Source organism: Aptenodytes patagonicus, chromosome 16 (assembly GCF_965638725.1).
Source record: "Aptenodytes patagonicus chromosome 16, bAptPat1.pri.cur, whole genome shotgun sequence".
NCBI lineage: Eukaryota > Metazoa > Chordata > Aves > Sphenisciformes > Spheniscidae > Aptenodytes > Aptenodytes patagonicus.
The window spans coordinates 11684239-11704971 of record NC_134964.1 but is presented as its reverse complement, the minus strand read 5'-3'; the positions used below and the strand labels follow the sequence as shown (position 1 = coordinate 11704971).

Genomic DNA, 20733 nt, shown 5'->3' with positions numbered 1-20733 from the left:
AAATGTAGTCCGGGGCCGCCCGCCCCGGCGGGCTCTGTCGGGCAGGGGGAGGCCTTGGAGCGGGCCTGGCCCCGAGCATGCCCCCAGCATCCCCCTGGCATCACCTGGCATCCCTTGGCATGGCCCCAGCATCCCCTGGCATCCTTCCGCATCCCCCCGGCATCACCTGGCATCCCTCAGCATCCCCCTGGCATCCCCCGGCATCACCTGGCATCCCTCAGCATCCCCCTGGCATCCCCCGGCATCACCTGGCATCCCTCAGCATCCCCCCCGGCATCCCTTGGCATGCCCCAGCATCACCTGGCATCCCTTTGCATCCCTCAGCATCCCTTGAAATGGCCTCAGCATCCCTCCAGCATCCCCCGGCATCCCTTGGCATCCCCCCGACATCACCTTGGCATCCCTTGGCATCTCCCCACCATCCCCCGGCATCCCCCCCCACCATCCCCCATCTCTGCTCTCCAGACCCCTGGAGATTCAGGGTGCTCGGAGCTGCGGCAGGTTTAAACAACATGCTGCGCATCCCTGGGCAGCGCCAGATGAGCCGGAGCAGGAGCCTGCCCGCAGCCCCCGGGGAGGGCAGCAGGGGCTGGTCCCAGCCGGGGGACCTCGCTGCCTGGCTGCTCTGCGCTGCCCAAGCTCTGCAGACCCCGGGGGAAAAGGTGGGGTGATGCTCATCCCCGTACCATCAACCCGGCTGCCTGCCCAGGGCCTGCATGGCGCTGAGCCCCAAAAGGGCTGCTCTGCCCACGCTGGCATCGCTCCCGGTCTGAAGGACACTTGATTGATTTAACTTCTCTGTAGCTTCTTGGTGTGGAATAAAAAAATCTAAGGCACTGATCCCTGTGACGACGTGAAAACTGCTTAGGAAAAGCCCCGGTGACACTCTCTGAAGGCACACGCAGACTCCCCGTCCCACTCTCCCCATCCTGCATCTGGATCCGACCCTTGGAGATGTGCTCGGAGGGTAGTGCTGCCCGCAGAGGCGGCCCCGCACTGGCAGGGCTGTGCGAGTGGCCGCTCTCTCCCACGACAGCAGCCGGGCTCGGGCAGCAGAGCATTTGGGCAGCCCCTGCAGCAGGCTGCGAGCTCCGCTTTGAAACCCCGTTACCCCCAGACCTTTTCCATATGTCCATGTTTCACTGTGCTAAAACGGGATCAGGAAACCTACGCTCGCTGTTGGACCCTGCAAAGCATCTGCTCTGTCGCAGCCCCGCGGCCCTCGGCCTCAGCCTTCCCGTCTGCAAAATGGGGCTAGAAAGGTGCTCCCGGGTGTTTTACAGCCTCTTTTAGGACCAACGGGATTTTCCGGTAGTCAGCAGTTCCCATGAACTTCTAGGCACACTGTCGATCATCCCCCAAAATAAGATGAAGGGTTGCTGCAGCTGCTATTTCGGTCAGTCCAAACAAGCCCCTGAAATAGCAATTCTGCTGCCGGCTCCAGGGCAATGCTCAGTGCAGGCAGGGCGCGCTGCCCGCCAGGCGCACGGAGGGCTGCCGATGCACACCGGGCACGCGGGCGTTCACAGAGCACCATTCCTAAAATAAAATTATCAAGCCCCAGCCGTGCTCCTTCCAGATCTCTGAAAACCCAGGGGAAAAAAAACAATCAATGCTCACCTAATGGAAAAAGCCAAGAAATTTAGCACTAATGGAGAGCAAAAGCTGCCCTGGGTGGACTGTGCTGGGGGTAGCACTTGTTTGCTCCGATCCCGGCGTTTGGGCAGCTGCCTGCGCTGCCTCTCTCGCAAGCTCCTCAAGCCAGGCAGCTCCCAGGGATGTTTCACTGGGGGTCTAACGCACAGGGCTTACAAAATCAGGCCGTTCCTGGGTAAATCCATAACAACCCCCCTGGAGCTGTTTGGGGAAGAGTGAGGATGCTCTCAGTTAATATTAAGCACCGAGGAGCGATGATGGGCATCTTAAGCAACTGAACCCCCCCCCCCCGAGACTGCCAGGAGGTGGCAAAGCAAGAGTAATATTGGTGGGAACAGCATCGCTCACAGGAGCCCCGAGCTTGAGCTCAAATCCAGCCTGATTTTGTGCCCCCGCTTTCCCCGGCCCTACAACACAGCTCCTTCCCCTGCCTGCACCTGCTGCGGGGTTGCACCGGGCTGCCCCGGGAGGTGAAGCCCCAGCCCAGTGTCTCCCAGTCCAGGGGAGTTTGCAGCAGCCCAGGGATGAGGTTTGGGTCTGTCAACCCCTGTGCCTGGGCAGGTCACACAGGGACCCCCCCGGTGCAGGAGGGCAAGGACCGATGGGGGAACATCCCTGTTTTGGGGATCACGGGTGGCTGGCGGGGGGTCTGGGCTGCTGGTGGGGGGTCTTTGTGCTGGGGAGCCCTGGGACCGGCAGTGAGGAGGATGCTCCAGAGCTCCCGCATGCATCTGCCACTAAATTTAGCCGTTGTCACTCGAGGGCTGACATTGGGTACCGCAGGCTCACTGTGATGGAGGGGAAGGTGGCCGAGCTCCCCAGCCGGGCTGGGACACACCAGGAGCAATCCAAGCAGCAGCTCCAGCTCTGCTCAGCCGCTCCTGAGCACCTCCATCCAGGGGGATGGGGGTGAGGGACCGGGGCTCCCGCTGCAGCAACCCAAAGCCTCTGACGGTGCCCCAGCGTGGGGTCTTCCCCTGGGACTGTGCCCACGGGAGCAGGGCGGGACGCTGCACCCAGGGGTGCCTTTCCTCCCTGTGTTGCTGTGATGCTTTTGGTGCATCACAGGGCACAACCTGTCTTAGGATCCAGGAACGTTTTGCAGCCAGGGAGCTCCTGGCATCTCCCCTGGCATCAGCTGGTGCAGGCTCGGTGCTTCCTCTCTCCATTTTTCCACTCTTAATTGCACCGTTACTGTGGGATGGCAAAAGGGGACATTTTATGGGGTGTCTGGGGGTGGATACATGGCATTTTGGCTCCTTTGAAGAGGGACGGAGAGCTGCACAGTTCAGAGCTGTGGTTCCCACCACGTGATGTTTTGAGACATTGCTGGAGAGATGGTTTACAACCTTCCACTGGAGCAGGAAGGGTAAAACTCATGGACGCAACACTGGGAAAAACCCTGTAGGACACAGTAATGGTGCCCACCTTCTCCTGGCCCAAAGGCAGCTTCAAAACATCGTGTCAGGGTAGATTCTTCTTGTCTTCACCAATGCAGTGGTGCCAATAAGGTCAATCTGACCACCCCAGCTTGCTTCTGGCTTTAACCCTCTTGCCTCATACACACGGTGACCGAGCTGCCCCTCCCGTCCATACCCCCACCACCTCAGCGCCGTTGAAGATTGCAAGATCAGATAGCATCGGCCCAGATGGGTCAAAGCAAATTAGCATCAAAGCAACCCATTTTAGTGGAAAACCATATGATAATTAACAGCCCTGACGTGAACAGGGCGCTGGCCCAGTTGCCCCTACCCGCAGGTCCAGCGCAGGCTCCTCCTGACCCACATCCATCCCTCCGTGACCCGACCTGCTCCCAAAACACGTCACAAGCAAATGTCACATTCCACCGTGCCTCTTCTCGGGCTTTGGTGGGCGCCGTGCTTGGGCTACCTGGTGTGAACGTACCAGAAGCAATAGCCCCTACTGTGTTGACGACAGCCCTGCGAGCACCAAGGATGCTCTCTCCCAGCAGCGATGAAGCTAATGGCCTTTCCGCAGGCTGATAAGTTCCCCTGCGAAAGGGCTTTAATCATATTTCCCTGTTTTCTGTTCCAGGAGGCAGAGATAATGAAGGGCGTGATGGAAGCAGTGCCTGTGCAATCCCCGCAGCAGGAAAACAGGAGGAAAGGGAGGCGGGGGGCAGGGGAAGTGGCTGGAGAGCTCGCAGTGAGGTCCCATCCCTTGTCATTTGGTTAGCGGGCACCCGCCTGCCGTGGGCGAGCCTGGCCGAACCTGGCTGGCACCCACCGTCCTGCGACCGTCACCAAATCCCTGTGGCCGAGCTGCTGCTGGAGCACAAGCCTTCATCCTCCGCAGGACACTGTTCCCCAAAAACCGAGAGGCACTGGACTCTCCACTCTCTGCTTTATTCCCGTGCAAGTGTAAATAATCGTTCGGGCACTAAGAAGCAAGAAAGGAGCACATTCCCAAGCAGCAGGGCTTTGCTGCAATGCCGACTGTGCCGCAGCCCTCTCCTCCCCACGCCCGCTCGAATTTGGCCGCTGCCGCCTGGCACGCTGCCGTGCCCCCGAAGCCACTCACCCAGGGAAGGGCAGCTCTGCTCCACCTGCCATCTGCTTACCTGGCTCAGCAGCGCCCGTCCCGCCGCGTCGCATATGGCACCGGAGCTGCCCCTTTTTGGATGGGTAACGAGTGATGCTGCTGCTTGGGGCCGTGCCGGTGGCTCCCGCAGAGGGTCCGGCTCCTGGCTCCCTCCTGCTTCTGCTCTGCAGGGATCCCTCCCTGCCTCGCCTGCAGCCAGCGGGGTCACAGATGCCAGGGGTTAAATCCCCTGGGAGAGGGGACCTGGCCGACCTGGCGCAGGAGGTGCAGACATGGCCAGAGCCCCTTGTCCCCAACCCAAAGCCCTGTGGCTTGGTCGTACAGGTGTGCAAGGCACACCGAGCCCCACTCTGCCCTCCCCAGCCGGAGGGAAGGGGCAGGGAGCCCTGAGCCCAAATCCCAGGACCTGTTACCTATTACAGAAATGCAGAGGATGGAAAGCCGCCGGCAGAGGTGCTCCCTGTCCCCGGGGAGCATGCCGTCCCGTCTGCAGGGCCACGGTGCCGGCGCCAGGTCACTCAGCCCGGCTCCCGGGGTGCATCTCTCCCAGGCGTGCTTGGGAGGGTGTAAGCATCACGCTCAGCCGCATCGAGTGCAAGTGCTATTTTTTCCCTTTCTTGGAATTAACATATTTTAATGAGGTTCATAGATGTGGTAAATACACACACGCACAGAGCAAAGGAACGGCGTGCCCTGGATAAGGACGTGGCGTGTTTGCAAGGTGGCAGAGGAGAAGGGGGGGATTTTTTCTCCTCTCCGTAATTATTGCAGGAACAGCAAACAGCAGGACGGGCAGGTTTCAGGGCAGTGCAGCTGTTCTAAGAAATCCCATGTATTTTACATCCTCTAAATGATTTTCATAACAACTTGCTAACGTCCCCGCTGGGATGCCCATCTCACTAACAGGGAAAATGGGAGCACGGCAAGGCTCAGCTAATTTTCCATGTGCACAGCGCAAGATTTGCCCTCTCCAAACATCATTTAAAAATAGAGCCATGTTTACTGAGAACTGGGAGCGGGACCAGTTGCACTGGTCCCATTAGGAGCAAGGGTTCAGGGAGAGCAGCGGGCTCCTTTTCTGGGGTGATTCAGAGCACAGAATTGCACCCTTTCTCCATAATCCAGACCCACTACAAGCAGCACAAACCAATCCCCCCTGCCGCAGCCAGCCTTGCTCTCCAGGGAATTACAGGGAGGGATTAATGCTGTGTAATTAAGCAAGCGGAGGCGGTATGGGAAGCGCCTGGTGCGGCTGTAAATCCGCCACAGCCACCCCTTGCTCCCCGTGCCCGGCCGTGGCCGACACACATCGGACAGGCGGCACGAGGAAGCCGGGGGAAGATTAAAAATTAAAACGTTTTAGGACAGTAATTGCATTTTTCGGTTCAATCACAAACATGGCGCTTGAGATCGTTTCTCACGGTGGTGATGAATTTCCACCCGTTGGTGATTCATCAGGCTTATTTGATTTACAGTGCGGCGGCAGGGGTCTACATGCACCTGCAGACCGGAACCACGCTCTATCAGTGCGTGTCTCCGGCCAAGTATTAATAGATATTTGTGCTGTCTTCACGCCTGGCTCTCGCGGGCTGAGTGACCTTCAGGGCATGCCCGCCTTTGATGTGCACCGCTTTGGAGCAGGATTGATCCTGCAGGCACTTCAAACACAGTCTACTTTTGTTTGCCTTCTGTGCAAACTCTGCTTAACGGGCAAAATGTCTGTCTCTCTTTTTTTTTTCTGACTGCTGAAGGAATCAAAATGAAGGCTGGCAGTCCCTGATTAACCACCACCCTTTCCGTGGCTGTTCCCAACGCCGGGATCGTGCCCTGCTCTCCTTTGCCACCGCTGTACAGCTCACCGGCTGTTGCTGCTCTATTAAAGCTAAAACCATGGTAGACTAGAAGCAAGCTGATGATGACATTTATTGAATGCAAATGGGAACTGCTTCATCTTCCTGCTTGAATTATGTCTTCCTACTTGGCAAGATGGGATGCAGGAGCACCTGCCTGCCTCTCCCATGGACTTGCAGCGTGACCCGTCCCCGGCACCCCACAGGGCTCCCAGAGCCTTCTAAGATGTTTCACAGACATTAGGACCAGAAGAAACACGCTGGCACTAGAGAAAGCCTCGTCCTCCTCGTGGGATGAGCAAGCCGTGGAAAACCAGACCAAGCCACCTGCTTGGTTTAACTGTGACGTGCAGATGGATGAAGGAAGGGCCCGATGCTCCTCCAGTGTTGAACCCTCAAAGGGTGCAGGGTTGGGCCCGCAGGTATCTTAAAGCCCAAAGCCCTGCTCAGTGCCCATGCTGGCAGGCCGATCACCGGGAGCTAAGACCACAATGTGCTGATGCTATCCATCTCCAACGAGCATCCACCACGGTGGGCGGCTCAGCCCAGGACCTCAGCTGAGACACGCAGGTGAGTAGTAACAGCACGAGGACGGCGAGCGGGCGAAGGGTTCCTGCTCCACCGCTTTGCCTGCCTCACGCTGGAGAAAGCCCTGGGACCAAACAAAACACATTTTTATTACTGAGACAAATCAAACCGTACCTCTCCTACACACCAGAGCAGGTCTGGGTTGTAAAACTGGATTTTCTTGGGGGATCCCATAGCAAACCCCAGAAATGACCCCCCAGGAGTGTGAAAGGGGCTCTAACATCACGCTGCTGTGGAGCTACACCCCAGCAAGAGGAGATGACAGCGATGACAGATGACACTCGCCCTATAATTACGGCCAGACTCTGATGCAGCGAGTACTGCTGCATTATTAAGAGCAACCAAAAATACTCCCAGCTTAGTCATTAGCTGGCCTGGGCTACACAGCGAGCGGACCGCTGGGGCTGTCTCACCCCTCTGCTTGCAGATGGGAAAAGAGGAGAGACTAAAATGTTTTGCAGCTATTTTTACACGTCCTTCGTTCTGTGCAGCTGAGGCCCCGGGGTGAGCAGAACACCTCCAGAGCGCCCCGGCTTTGGGCTGCTGACGGGGGGAAAATTGCATTAGGATAATATTAATTGCCTTGGTGTAAGTGTAACAGATTACTCTAAGCCAGCAGAGCTGAAGCAAAGCACGAGATCAGAGGAACCCACGGGAGTAGCTTTGCTTCATACCCAAGGTGGGATCTGGGCATCAGCCTTGAAAACTGGCTTCAACGTGAAGGGTGCGAGGAGGAAGGCATGGAGGTAGGGTGGGCTCCGCAAAGCCCAGGCTGAAACCTTGGATGGTGTAACAGCTACCTGGCGGTGCTGCCACAAAGGCTGTGTTTGAAAGCCTGTGGACCAGAAGTCCCCAGAAATGCTGTCTGACATCTTCATTAACGACGTGGACGACGGGGCAGGGTGCACCCTCAGCAAGTTGGCAGGTGACGCCAAAGTGGGAGGAGTGGCTGATGCACCAGAGGGTCGTGCTGCCATCCAGAGGGACCGGGACAGGCTGGAGAAATGGGCCGAGGGAGACCTGGTGAAGTTCGGCGAGGGGAAGGGCCGAGTCCTGCCCCTGGGGAGGAGCAGCCCCAGGCAGCAGGACACGCTGGGGCCACCCAGCTGGAAAGCAGCTTGGCAGAGATGGCCCCGGGGGTCCTGACAGAGACTGAGCTGACCACGGGCCAGCAACGCGCTCTCAGAGCGAATGCGGCCACCAGCCTCCTGTGCTGCATCAGACAGAGCATCGCCAGCAGGTCAAGGGGCAGATCCTGCCCCTCTGCTCAGCACTGGTGAGACATATCTGGGCGTCATGTCCCACATTGGGCTCCTCAGTGCAAGAGAGACGTGGACATGCTGGAGCAAGTTCAGCAAAGACTAAGGGCTTGGAGCATCTCTCCAATGAGGAGAGGCTGAGAGAGCTGGGAATGGTTCAGCCTGGAGAGGAGATGGCTCAAGGAGATCTTATCCATGTGGATAAATGCTTGATGGAGAGGGGTAAAGGAGACAGGGCCAGACTCTTCTCCAAGGTGCCAAGTGACAAGAGGCAATGGGCACAAACTGAAATATAGGAAATTCTCCTTAAACCTAAGAAAATACTATTTTACTGTGAGGGTGGTCGAACACGGGAAGAGATTGCTCAGAGAGGTTGTGGAGTCTCCATCCTTGGAGATATTCAAAGCCCAACTAGACATGGCCTGAAGCAGCCTCCTCCCGCTGGTCCTGCTGGACCAGGAGGTTGGAGGAGATGACCTCCAGAGGTGCCTCCAGCCTCAGCAACTTGGTGTGTCTGCGGCTGCGAGCCCCCAGGCAGACCCTGTGCCCGGCCGTGCCGTGCCGTGGCTCTGCTCCCCATCTGCCTCCCTGTGACGTGGGATGCGTCCTGATGCTTGCCGAGGTTTTTTGACACCGACTGCAGAGAAGCGCTAGCTGAGAGACAGGAACAACCGTTATGATTTCCTCCGGCAGATCTTCCTAGATCTAATAACCCAGGCAGTGTATTGACTTCTTTATTTAACTGGAGTCATCTCTCCCTTCCGCGCTGCCGTGTTTGCCTCGCAGCTTTTCCAAACACACATCTACACCGAAAAATACCCCACGAGCATCATTTCTTCTAATTCCTTGAATCCCCCCCTCTGATATATTCTGGGTCTGATCCAGCAACATGACCACTTAATTGAGCAATGCTTTTCCCCGTCCCCTTGCAGAGCCGCAGCCTGGCAGGCAGGAGCCAGGCTCCATCCTGGCTCTGGGACTGGGCACGGCTGGGACCAGACGTCCCCCCTGCGCCCTGGGAGCATCCAGCCGAAGTGGGGTAGGCATGGGCTGCTCTGCTCCCTGATTGCTTTTACACATTATTTCTGCATGAGCTTCGTCCCAAAACATGACTTTGAATTAAAATCCAAAGGCCCTGGCAATCTCCAAATGGATTTTAAATTTCTTTTAGAAGTCAAAATATTCTCCTTTTTTTGTTCATGTCACATGGGTCCTTCCATGTGGGTTTTTAGCTGATCCGTCCCTACTATTTTAGGTTTTGGGGCAGAAAGGTCTCACCGACTGCTCCTGAAGGGATCCCAAGGCCTTGCACATGCCAGCTTCTCTACAGACCCCTGCTCTCCAAAAGCCCTTATAAGAAAATCAGTAGAAAGACAAAGTACCAACAGTTTTGGGTTCATATAAAGTGGTTTGGGCTCACTTCAGGTCCCAGCCCCGCAAAGTGCAGAAGCGGCTGCGCCAAAGCCCGTCTGCGCTCTTCCCTCCTGAGCTGTCTTCAGGCAAAGTGGCGTTCAGCCACTAAAAGTTTAGTCGACAACTCCTACCTTTCCCTTTTTTTTCTGTACACTTGACAAGAGATACTGCACGGACACTACATTTTGGGTCTTTTGGTTTAATTTATTCTATAGATTATGAAGAGAAACTTAAAGCAAAGTTTCGTCAAGCAGTTCAAGAAGACAAATGCAAAGTTTCATCATCCCTGGGAGTTATTTCTTGTTAAACTTCTTGTCTGGTGACCTGGACTCAGGTCACAAACAAATTCCAGGGTGATTTGTTTGTTTTGTTTTCTCTATTTCTCTATGTTTGTTTTCTCTATTTCATTAATAAAAGGTGATATAATAATGCTTTTTTTGTTGCATTAGAGACATTCACCTTTCAAAAAACTTGCTGTAGCAATGAGCGTTGCACTGAAATGCTACCAGTGTCCAGGCAGGCGGCCACGGGCTCTGCCTGAGCTCGCCCGCAGAAGAGGGATTTTTCCATCGGATTTAAATTTCGCAGCTCAAATTAATCCCCACGGCTGTTTCTTTTCCTGTTATTCAAGTGATTCCTTTGTATTGTTTGGCTGCCATGGAAAAAACGGTGTCAGTCACCGAGAGGCTGTTCATGCCCCTGCCAAAATCCCAGTCACTACATCACCTCCCCAGGCAGAGTTTCCCACTTGCAGGCACCCAAGCCAAGAATTTAGAGCAATCCGTGGGAAGAGCAGGGACGGGACGGAATGGGACAGGGTAAACAAGTGATTCACGGTAACCTCCTGGCCTCAGCCCCTGCAGATCTCAGCTACACGGCTCCTGGCACTGCCGTGGGGCTGTCCATCCAGCCGCCACGACCCTCTCCCCCCAAAACCCCTTTTGCTGAGTGCGTTTGTAGTGCTGGTGGAGGCAGGAGCCCCCTCCGGCCAACAGCAGCATGGGGCAGGGCGAAAAAAATCAAAATATTGAAACAGAGCAGTCCCAGGGCTGTGGGAGGTTCATTACCAGTCACTTTTTGGTGATTTGAGAGAGATTTGGTGCGTACGTGTAAGGAATCACACCGCAGCCACGGGACAGGATCCCCCAGAGCCCGGCTGGGACGAGCCCGGCCGGCGGCGCCGAGCATCCCTGACCCGACACCTGCGAACCGCCCTGCTGCGTGGCCAAAAAAGGGTGCAAGTGCAGAGGTCCTGGCTGTTTCCATCAGCCCTGCCCAAACACAATCCTGGCTCCCGGCCATTCATCCTGCGGCTGAATGCCGAGGGATGCTTCCTTGCTCAGCTCTGGGTGAGCGTTATAATTCCGGCTCCTCTCAGCGAATACCATTTAATGCCCTCTGCTGAGCATGAAGTCAAACCTCCTCCCTCTTTTCCTCCAGCCCTCTCCTCCAGGAGAAATCGCACCCTTTGCTTGTGACCAGCTCGCTCGGCCAAGGGCTGTAAGCGCTCTTGACCAGAGGTGTGGTGGCTGACCCAGTGCCAGACATGCTCGCGTGCAGCCAGATGTGCTGGTGCTCAGAGCAAGATGCTCAAAAGCATCGGAAGAGCCCCGAAGAGACTGGAGGAGCCTGGGGAAAAGTTAATCCCACACCTGCAACAACCCCAACACCTTGGGTTGATGTTCCTCCAAAACCCAAGCGGAACCACAAAGTATTTCAGAAAAAAAATGTGGTTTTCCTATTTTCTGATCCATTTTCCATCAGAAACGAGTTTGATGGAAAATTGTCACCCAACAGGTACCTGACCAGCCGTGCGTGCCCTGCTCCCGGGCTCCCTCGGCTTCTGTTTACAAGAACATCTCCTCTTGGGTCACTGCACTGGTAAGCAAGGCAGCGACAAGACGAGCAATGACCTGGTGTTGACATGCAGTTTTGCCAGGGCAGTGACATCTTCTTCCGTCGCATGCCACCAAAAGGGAGAACCGAGCAAAAAGTGACTCAGCAACGCAGGGAGGGGAGAGCCGCTATCTCCCCCAGCACACCCGTGGGGTTTTGCAATGCTTCCAGCGCCCCGTGTCAGATCTTTGAGAACTGTGTTACAACACATCGGGGCCAGGTACGTCCTTGTCCGGGAGAAACCAGTGTTTCCGTGTCACTGACCGCCCGGGGAGCAGCTGGGGGACGCGCAGGAGGTGACCCCTGGGAATGTAGGAAGGGCCGTGCCTATATAGAGCGCAAGGAAGGGCAGAGGCAGCAGGTTTCGGCTCCTCTCTGCTCACTGCTCAGTTGTGATTTTCTCCCTGGAGGGGGAATTTCTTAATTTTTTTCCCTGCTCGGCAGCACGGGGCGAGGATGGATGCTGGATCGGCCGGGTTGCTCGTTGTCCTTCTCCTCCTCTCCATCCTGTGGTTCCTGGTCTGGAGAAGCGATAAGAAGAGAAGCCGGCTGCCTCTGGGACCGGCCCCGTGGCCCATTCTGGGCAACCTATGCCAAAAGGACATCCTGCCCCTCTACAGGACCTACGAGAAGGTAAGAGAGGAGCTGGTGGTGCCGGACCCGCTCCCAGCCCCGGCAGGGCAGCAGGAGAGAAAACGTGAATATTCCGTGCCAAAATAAAAGGGGAATTGTGCAGGTGACTCTTTTCCCACCTTTCTTTTCTCTTTTTCCCTCCCTTTTCTCTTGCTTTGCCAGAATTGCCTAAATCCCTGCTACTGGGAGCATAATCAATACTGTTATTGAAGTCTTTCTTCTCCTGTAAGGGACCCACGGTGCTGACACTAATCCCTCTCTGGGCTGTGGCACTGCCACCATCCAGAGCTGCTCCCCGGAGATGACGCTTTGAACCCCCAAAGTAACAGTGGGATCAGAAATGCTCTGGGGACAGGGCTGGGGTGGGAGCGGGGCAAGGACACCGGCTTCAAGGGCGGCGCTTCCCCTCCCTGCTCATGCATTCGCCAGCGTTGTGGCCATGAGACCTACTTTAAAATTAAATTAGTGACTGGGATGCGGGACCCTCGTTCACCGCGGCTTTCCCGTCCTCCCCCAGCTGAGCAGCACGTACGGCCCCATCTTCACTGTCTGGCTGGGGCTGAAGCCGGTGGTGGTGCTCTGTGGGTACGAGGTGGTGAAGGATGCTCTGGTGGGCCACTCCGAGGAGTTCGGAGGGAGACCTGAGATACCCCTCCTGGTGCAGCTATCGAAAGACTACGGTAGGCATCTGCATTTCTTCTAGGCACTTTATTGCTCTTTGGGTGAGCAGGAAGTCCCTGACTGCAGCTGGCCATGCTCAAGTCTAGTGAAGGACTCAACAGCCAAGACCTCAAATACTCATTTCCCACTCTGCAAGTCCCTCCATCTATTAAGCCTCTTGTCCGAGGACAACATTAATTCCAGTTAGCCAGTTCCAGCTTTGTTTTGAGTTTCTGTAGAGATCCTCAGCCTTTCAAGGACACTGTGCACACACCAGGGTTGTCTTCTGGCTCAGTGCCCTACTGCTCCTCAGCTGGGCTCAGAGCAGGGTCCCCCGTTCCCGGGGAGTAGTGGTGGGGCGGGCAGGTGAGTGATCTCCCCTGCCTCCCTCCAGGTTTTGTCTCTAACAATGAGGAGAAGTGGCGGGAGCTGCGGAGGTTCACGCTCAGCACCCTGCGGGACTTCGGGATGGGGAAGAGCTCCATGTCGCAGCGGGTGCAGCAGGAGGCCCAGCACCTGGTGGAGCTGCTGGCAAAACTCAAAGGTGACGTGAGTCCTGTCCACCCTGGTCCCCAGGGCAGGTGGAGGACACACAACAGCCTCATGGGACATGTGTGGTTTCTGGAGCTTATTGCAACGGCTGGTGTGGATGATCCTTACAGAGAGAGGGCTTAGACCTAGCCCCATCCCACCCAAAGAAGGCAGAAGGGATGTGGTACGGTCATGGCTGAAAGGCCAGGGTGGAACATCCTGCTCCTGAATTGGTGCATGGGGTGGGGGACCACCGAGGACCATTTCATGCCAAAAGAACAGAAATAGGAAACTAAACTGCATGGCATTGAGAATGCACAAATAAGATACTGCCCTGGCGACAGGGAGCTTATCAGGGTGATGTCCTCCTCTCCAACAAAACCGAACTGCTGCCAGTGCCACCACCTCTTCTGGAGCTTCCTGAATATAAGAGGAGATGGAGGCTCAGTTGTATGCTGGCCCCTCTGCCTCCAATGTGCGGTGCTGGCGAGGGGCTGGTCACCACAGGGAGATGCTCTGCAGCCCCCAGATCCCCAGGACACATCAGTGGGAGCCCAAAGCACATGGAGGTTCCTCTGCTTTCCTCAGTCCCAAGCACTGGGGAGGGGTTTAGGAGCAGGGAGGTGGGTTTAGGAGCCTGCAGCTCAGGAGGGCTTTTTGCTTCAGCTGTTAGACCTGGAGGATTCAACCAGGGCTCAGAGCTCAAAGGAAGGGGGAGGAAGGGTGTTTTCTGTGCTGAAGCAGATAAATAACTGTTGAGTTTCTGACGCCTTTCTTGCCTCTTCTGTGGCTGCAGGAAACGCCTTCGAGCCAATGACCATGTTCAGACATGCAGTTGCCAATGTGATCTGCTCCGTTGTCTTTGGGAGCCGTTACAACTACAGCGACACGGCCTTTCTGGAGCTACTGAACGTGATCGGGAATTACATTAGCTTCTTCCTCTCCCCCATAGCCATGGTAGGTGTCCTTGCTGTGCTCAGCGCCCTCATGTCTGACGCACTTGGGTGGTCGAGGGATGCTCCTTGGCTTTGAGTCACTCTTTGGCTTTGATGGGACAGCATGGCTTTGAGGGAAGGTGCAGGAGGCTCCATCCAGGCACCTGAGCCCTCCTGTGCCTCCTCCATCTGCAGGTCTACAACTCCTTCCCCAACATCATGCACCATCTCCCGGGGCCACACAAGAAAGCCCTGGCCGAGTGCGAGAAGCTGAAGGACTACATCCGAGAAAGAGTCGAGCTTCACAAGCTGACGCTGGATCCCAGCTGCCCCCGGGACTACATCGACTGTTTCCTTATAAAGGCAGAGAAGGTAGAGGTGGTACAAAACAAGGCGAGGGCTGCCCTCCAGACCTGGCTGCAGCCTGGAAAATCACCCAGACGATACTGAATCCCCTCCCTACTGCATCCTTGCAGGAGAAGAGCAGCCCGGAGAACATGTACAGCAACGAAGACTTGGTCATGTCAGTATTCAACCTCTTTGGTGCGGGGACAGTGACCACTAGCAACACCCTGCTCTTCTTCCTCTTGATCCTGGCAAAACACCCCCATATTCAAGGTAAGGGCAGCAAAACGTGACTGCTCCCTGTGCCTGAGGAGGTCACGGTGCAGCAAAGGCACAGACAGAGTCCCAGCCCTGGAGGGTCCCGTTTGAGGGGAGACCAAAATCATCCTGCATGGGTCATGCAAGGGTGAGTGCCATTAGACACAGATACACACAGGCCAGAGGGAGCCGGGTACCTGCTCCCTTCTCCCCATCCCTGCCTGTGCAAATGGCCCCGGACTGGCCCATGAGAGATGCCTTGAACCTGCCTGATCCAGGGAGGTATGCAGACAGAGACCCTATTTCTGGTCTCTACGAGGGGTTATGCCGGGTTGCTCCCTCTCTGCTAGGTTGTCCTTTGGCTCTAGGATAGGTGCCCATGGAGGGCAGTGAGAAATCATGGGGATGGCTCTGCACAGCAAGCACCACAGCTCCATGCCTGCCTTTTCCCCAAGCCAAGGTCCAAGAGGAGATCGATGAGGTGGTGGGCGCCGGCCGTGCTCCCAGCACGGACGACAAGCTGAGGATGCCGTACACCAACGCGGTGATCCACGAGCTGCAGCGTGTCCACAAGACCCGCATCGAGAACTTCCCGCGGATGACGACACGGGACATCGTGTTCAGGGGCCACACCATCCCCAAGGTAGATGTCGTGGCCTTGGACTCTCTGTGTCCCCGAGGGGAGGGGTGGCAAGGGGGCTTGAATGAAATTCACCTTTGCCCCTGGACTGTTTGTTCACTCCTGAAGGTCCCAGGTCTTTCCCAATCCTCGGTGGGAGGAGATGGTGATAACCTTTTAGCGGAGTAGAGGGAGGTTGAACGCTGCTGCCAGTTCTGCCCATACACCTGTGTCCCTTGCCTGCCCTGGGAAACACCTCTTGCCACCAGGGAGATGTGCAGGGCTGATGGGGCCGGGAGCCTGAGCTGGCTGCGGCGCGGGGCCAAGCCAGCCCCCACCTCCTCGGCAGATCCGGGGATGGCTGCCCGTCCGGGTTGACTGCAAGCGTTTTGTATGTCACCCACCTTGAAGGAACACCTCCCTCCTTTGGACTTTGTGCAGCGAGAGGGGTTTTAGCATAAATCAATGGGAATAACTCAGTAATTTCTGTCTCACGAGCTGCACAGAGACCGGCATGACCATGGGGACAGCGGAGCCCCACGTTAGTTGTCCCTGCCTGGCACAGAGCCATCACTCCGGGCTGCCTCCCCACGGGCGTCTGGGTGGGCATCAGGGTGTGCACCCAGCCTCCCCCCGTGCCCCCCAGATGCTCCTCACTTGCTCATTCAGCTCAGCAGAGCCCTATGTCGTGACACTGATGTCCCTGCCCCATCCCTCTCCTGCAGGACACAGCTGTTATTCCGGTACTTTCTTCCGTGCATACGGATCCAACCCAGTGGGAGAACCCCAAAGAAGTCAACCCAGGCCACTTCTTGGATGAGAAGGGCGAGTTCAGGAAGCGTGAAGCCTTCATGGCTTTCTCGGCAGGTCAGTGCTCAGCCCTGCATGCCGCCTTTGCCAGCACCCTGCCTGCAGCGGCTCCGCTCCAGGGACCGGCAGCATGCATATCAGTTGGCACCAAAGTTATACCCTTAATATGAGCTTTCTCACTATTTTTTTATGCCCTTTGTTCCCCAAATGCTGGATGAGGTCATCAGCCCAGTGCTGACCCTCCCCTTTCTGTGCCCACAGGGAAGCGTATGTGCCCAGGAGAAGCACTGGCTCGCATCGAGCTCTTCCTTTTCCTCACCACGCTGCTGCAGAGCTTCACCTTCCAGCTCGCTATTGAGTACAAGGAGATGGATTTATTATCCCTATGGCTCAAGATAGAGAGCAGGGCGATACCGGGCAAGTTCTTTGCTATTCGGCGCCCGGTGTCATCTTAAGCAGAGAGCAGCGGGGAGGAGGAACGGGTCTTCCAGATGCCTTAACTTCTTCCAAAATCAGAGCAAGTCATGAAACCATGAGCGCTACAGCAGCAACCACCAAGCAGGAGGGTCGCTTCAAGCTTCTCCTGGGAGATCTGCCACGCAGCTCTGCCACCAGCTCCACAGGCATCCTGGCTCCCAACCCTTCCCCTCCACATCCCAGTAACACAAGGAAGACAGCACTGGTTTTCCTCCCCCCATATCTATTGGCTCTGGTTGAACCTCTAGCTCCTTGTGGCAGGGCTGCCTGTGGCTCCCCAGGCTCAGCTGGGTGCTCTCTCATTTTGGTGAGAGATTGTGCAATAAAAATAACCATCATAACTGGATGCTGGTGTTTATAAGGACACTTGCAGTGCCTCCTGATGTAAGGGTGACGATGCTCAGGCTTCCTTGCCCTTCACAGGCGGCGTGTGAGCCAGCCGTGACAACCAAGGTGACTGGTTGGGGGTACCTAATACTTCTGCTTCCCTGCTTTGCCCGCTCTCTGTACCCTCCCGCATTACGCAAAGTCCATGACGCTGCAAATCGTGCTCACTCTCATCCCCACATCCTAGTGCACAGGGATGAAACCCTTGTGAACACCCTTTAGGCCATCAAAACGTTTAAAAATGATGCACAAGGGGGAAATGTGCTACAGGAGAGGGCTGCCGTGCTTGGGAAGCAAGAAGTATTTTGCCACCAAAGTCACGGCTTCCTTCTCGGGGTGCTCAATATGTCTTCTGTGCTTGCGCTGCCTTAACCACCCCTGCACGAAGAGGGAATTACTTGCTAGCCCCCAGGCATGCTCCAGCTTTTATTCCAAAACATTGGGACTTTAAAGAAAAGGGTTTTTTCTTTAAATGCCTGTGCAAGGGAAAAATGACCTGGATACATGCCCACCCTGCCCAGCCTCAGCGATGGCCTGGGCTCCTCCTTCCACCGGCGGGCAGCTGAATGTGTCTCCAGGCCTTGGAAAACCAGTATGTGTCCCGCTGCGTCCAGTTCTTCCCAGTGCAAACCTCCCAGATAGAGGACTTCAGCTCCATGTCTGTTCCCAGGGTGTCTTCATCCTTCCCAGGTTTCTGTGTGTCCCAGGACAGATCGAGCCAGAAAAACATTCAGTTTGTTTTAGCTGATTTGCCTCCGTGGCTTTAATCTTCACATGAATCTTACGCATCTCAGGAATTTATTGCTTGCTTCAAAACACTAATCCCCACGGCTCTGACCCTGGGGAGGGCTCCCCAGGGACAGGCAGCCCTGCCTGCACCAGGGACAGGCAGCACCATCTAAGCTCTAGCAGCGGCAAAATGGTTTCAGCTGGAGAAGGAGCACAGGTTTCCAATAAAAGGGCTGAGTTGCAGCACAGAAGAGCTGCAGCTCAGGAGGGCTATGTGGGAGACTAAAAGAGATTAAAAAAAAAAAAAAAAAAATATTCAGCTTGTTGTCTCAGCTGCTGGGCTGTGCTTCTGTGAGGTCTTTCACATCAATATTTACCTCTAGCAAGTACTCTCTGGTGCCAGTTCAGCTCTGTGTACTCATGTGCAGCTGGTAAAGTAACTCTGGGGGTTATCTGAGAGGAGCTGGCAGTGTGGGATGTGCTCCTAGCCCTCCTGCTCCTCCTGGCCGGGGGGTTAGGCTTGTTGCAGAGGGTATTGTCTCAGCAGCGGGGCTTGGGGTCTCTATGAAGCCTGGGACTGGAGGGCAGGGAGGCAATCGGGGTTATGTGGGGTCTCAGGGCTGGTTTTGGTGGGGGTTGCCTTGCTGGGGTGCTTGCACCTCCCTGCGAGCATGGAGAGGGGGACAGCAGGGAGCCTGCCCTGGGGAGAGGTGGCTGCGCCCTCCTGGAGGTAGGTGAGATTGGGGATGTTGGGGACTTCTCTCACCCTGGGACAGCAGTTTTTCGATGGTGGGTGCTGCTATCCCAAATGGACCACTTTGCAAGTAAAGACTATTTCCTAGATACCACTGTGAGAGGAGCATTTCTGTGTGTAGGGAGTGAAATGCATCTCTGGGAGGGGTTGTGATCACTGCAGAGGGGAACTCCAAGCTTTGATTTAATTAAACAAGCAAGCACACGGAGGCAGCCTGGAGCTGGGTTTGGAACTGGTGAAAAGGGGTTGATTTGCTGTAAGTAGCTCTTTGTGGTGGGAAAACAACCCTACCCTGGAGGAGAATGGCTGAGGCTGGAGCCCTGCTTTTCTCTGCTTGCTCTGCCAAAGAGTTGCATTAAAATCTCGCATGGGGATGTGTGTGGGATGGCGGCTTGGGTGCCGGAGCTTGTAGGGCCGCCAGCTTCACACAACATGTTTGTTTTGCACACACCAAACTTGAAACTGCTGCAATGGCAGCGCTGAAATCTCTGCAGGGCAAAAAACGTCGTGTTCCCATCCAGCACTGGTTTTTCCACTCTGACCACAGTGAGTGGAAGAGCCCAATGGGCACAGTGAGAGCCCCAAACCTGCCATGCACAGAGCAAGCCCCAGGTACGTGGCCCTGCTGTCCTAAGGCATTCCTGCCCATCTCCGCAAGGGAGGAGGGGGGCATGAGTTTCTTGCTGCCTGCCTGTTCTGCTGTTTTCCCTCCCGGGCTGTTCCGCAATGCTCTGTCTTCTTGTCGAAAGGGGTTTTTTTTATGACCTAGTTAATCCTCCTACCTTCTCCCAAATGATGGATGAACCAGCCTTTACTCTTATTCTACATGCATTTTTGACTCATTAGATGACTAAATGAGGTCTTTTTTTTTTTCAAGCTGGGGAAGCTTGGGACTCAGGGAAACTAAGTAAAAACAGTGTGTTTGACTGAAGCGAGCTGATTGTGAAGCATCTGTGCACAACCTCTTCCCAAACAGCCCCTGGATCAGCACTGTCCAGCTTACGCTTACTGCTTCTGTGTTCCTCTGTCGAAAACCCAAACACTGTGGTGTCCAAAGGCCAACTGTGCTCCCGCTTCCCCGGAGACTGTTTACACCCGTTTGCTTTCCTTTCTGGCTGACCTGTGCTCCGGGGGCTCTGCGGTGCCTGTGCCCCTGCCCTGCCTGCGGGCTCCCTGGGCAGAGCCCAGGAGGAGGCAGGGGTCACCCCAAAACCCGCCGGCTGCCGTTTGGTGGCTCTTTGCTGGTGCGGGGATGGGGGGGGAGGGGGGCGGCTATTAGCAGCAATACGGCAGGGCGGTGGGAGGTTTACGGTAGCGGGTGTCTCCTAGCAGCCGCGACGCGGCGGGGATGGGCGGGCGGCGGGGGGAGCCCAGCCGCCCGCCGAGGGCAGGTAAGCGGCCCCGGCTTCGGCGGCATCGAACCGCGGGGGTAGGGGCTCCGGCATCCCCGGGGCCGGTGAAGGTACCGGTGGCCGCGCCCGGCACCGCCGGCTGTGCGCGGGGCCCGGGGACGGACGGTCCTGCCTGCGCCCGGGCGTGGGGATACTGGGACACGGAACACATCTCCGTTTACTGCTTATCGGGCAGAAGAACGGTGGACCAAAAAACTCGCGCCTAGGGCAGTCAGGCCTGCGGGGTTCGGTGTCTGGAGCGCTGATGGCGTGGTGGTTTTCCCTTTCGTGCCTTCTGAGGTTATCGGCATAGGAAAAGGCAGATACCGCCTTGCTGGGGCTGTGCCGGATTCCCCTCAGCTCCAAAAATCCTCTCTGCCTCTCCCAGCTGAGACCTGCAAGGCGGCTGAGTTTGACACGAACTGAAAGCAACTGCCCGTGCGCTAGGCAGGAGGATGTCACCCACGACCAGGGTGCGTGGCTTTTAACAGAGCCCTTCCCTGCAGGGCCGGCGGCGGAGAGAACGGCACGCAGCCCGTGCTGGTGTTCTTCCTTGTCCGGCGAACGAGCTTTCGTTTGCAGAGTGGTAGGGCTGGGATCATCAGCTGTTTGTGAGCGTATCTCACGTCCCTCGGGGAATGTGGAGTGCTGCAGTCAGCCTCTGTTTGTCCCGAAGATCAAGATCTGCCTCTGAGCTTTCTCGGGTCACGCTCTGGGCCAGCCTGCAGCTGGGGGAGATGCCCAGGCTGTGTCAGAGCTAACTCTAGGGGACAAGCACGGTGGTCCGGGGTGATGCTAAGATCGAGGTAACGTTACCCAGGTTCCCTTCTGTCATCTGCAGCAGTCTGGCAGCTCCCGATGCTGCTGCTCTGGCTGTTCCCCTCTCTAGCAGGTATTTTATTGCATGTGGCAAAATTCCCCGTGCAGGCGGTACGAAGGGTAACTGCTGAAAGAAACCGCCCAGCCAACATAACTGTTAA

General features: G+C 56.2%; 1 protein-coding gene across 1 annotated transcript; it reads left to right on the top strand.

Moving 5' to 3' along the window:
- Nucleotides 1-11593: 11593 nt before the first annotated feature.
- Nucleotides 11594-16838, top strand: LOC143167851 (cytochrome P450 2C5-like). Its single transcript, XM_076353745.1, has 9 exons — nt 11594-11857; nt 12375-12537; nt 12912-13061; nt 13845-14005; nt 14179-14355; nt 14460-14601; nt 15042-15229; nt 15931-16072; nt 16277-16838. Exons 1-9 carry the CDS (start codon nt 11681-11683, stop codon nt 16468-16470), a joined length of 1494 nt encoding a protein of 497 aa, XP_076209860.1. The 5' UTR covers nt 11594-11680; the 3' UTR covers nt 16471-16838.
- Nucleotides 16839-20733: the final 3895 nt, after the last annotated feature.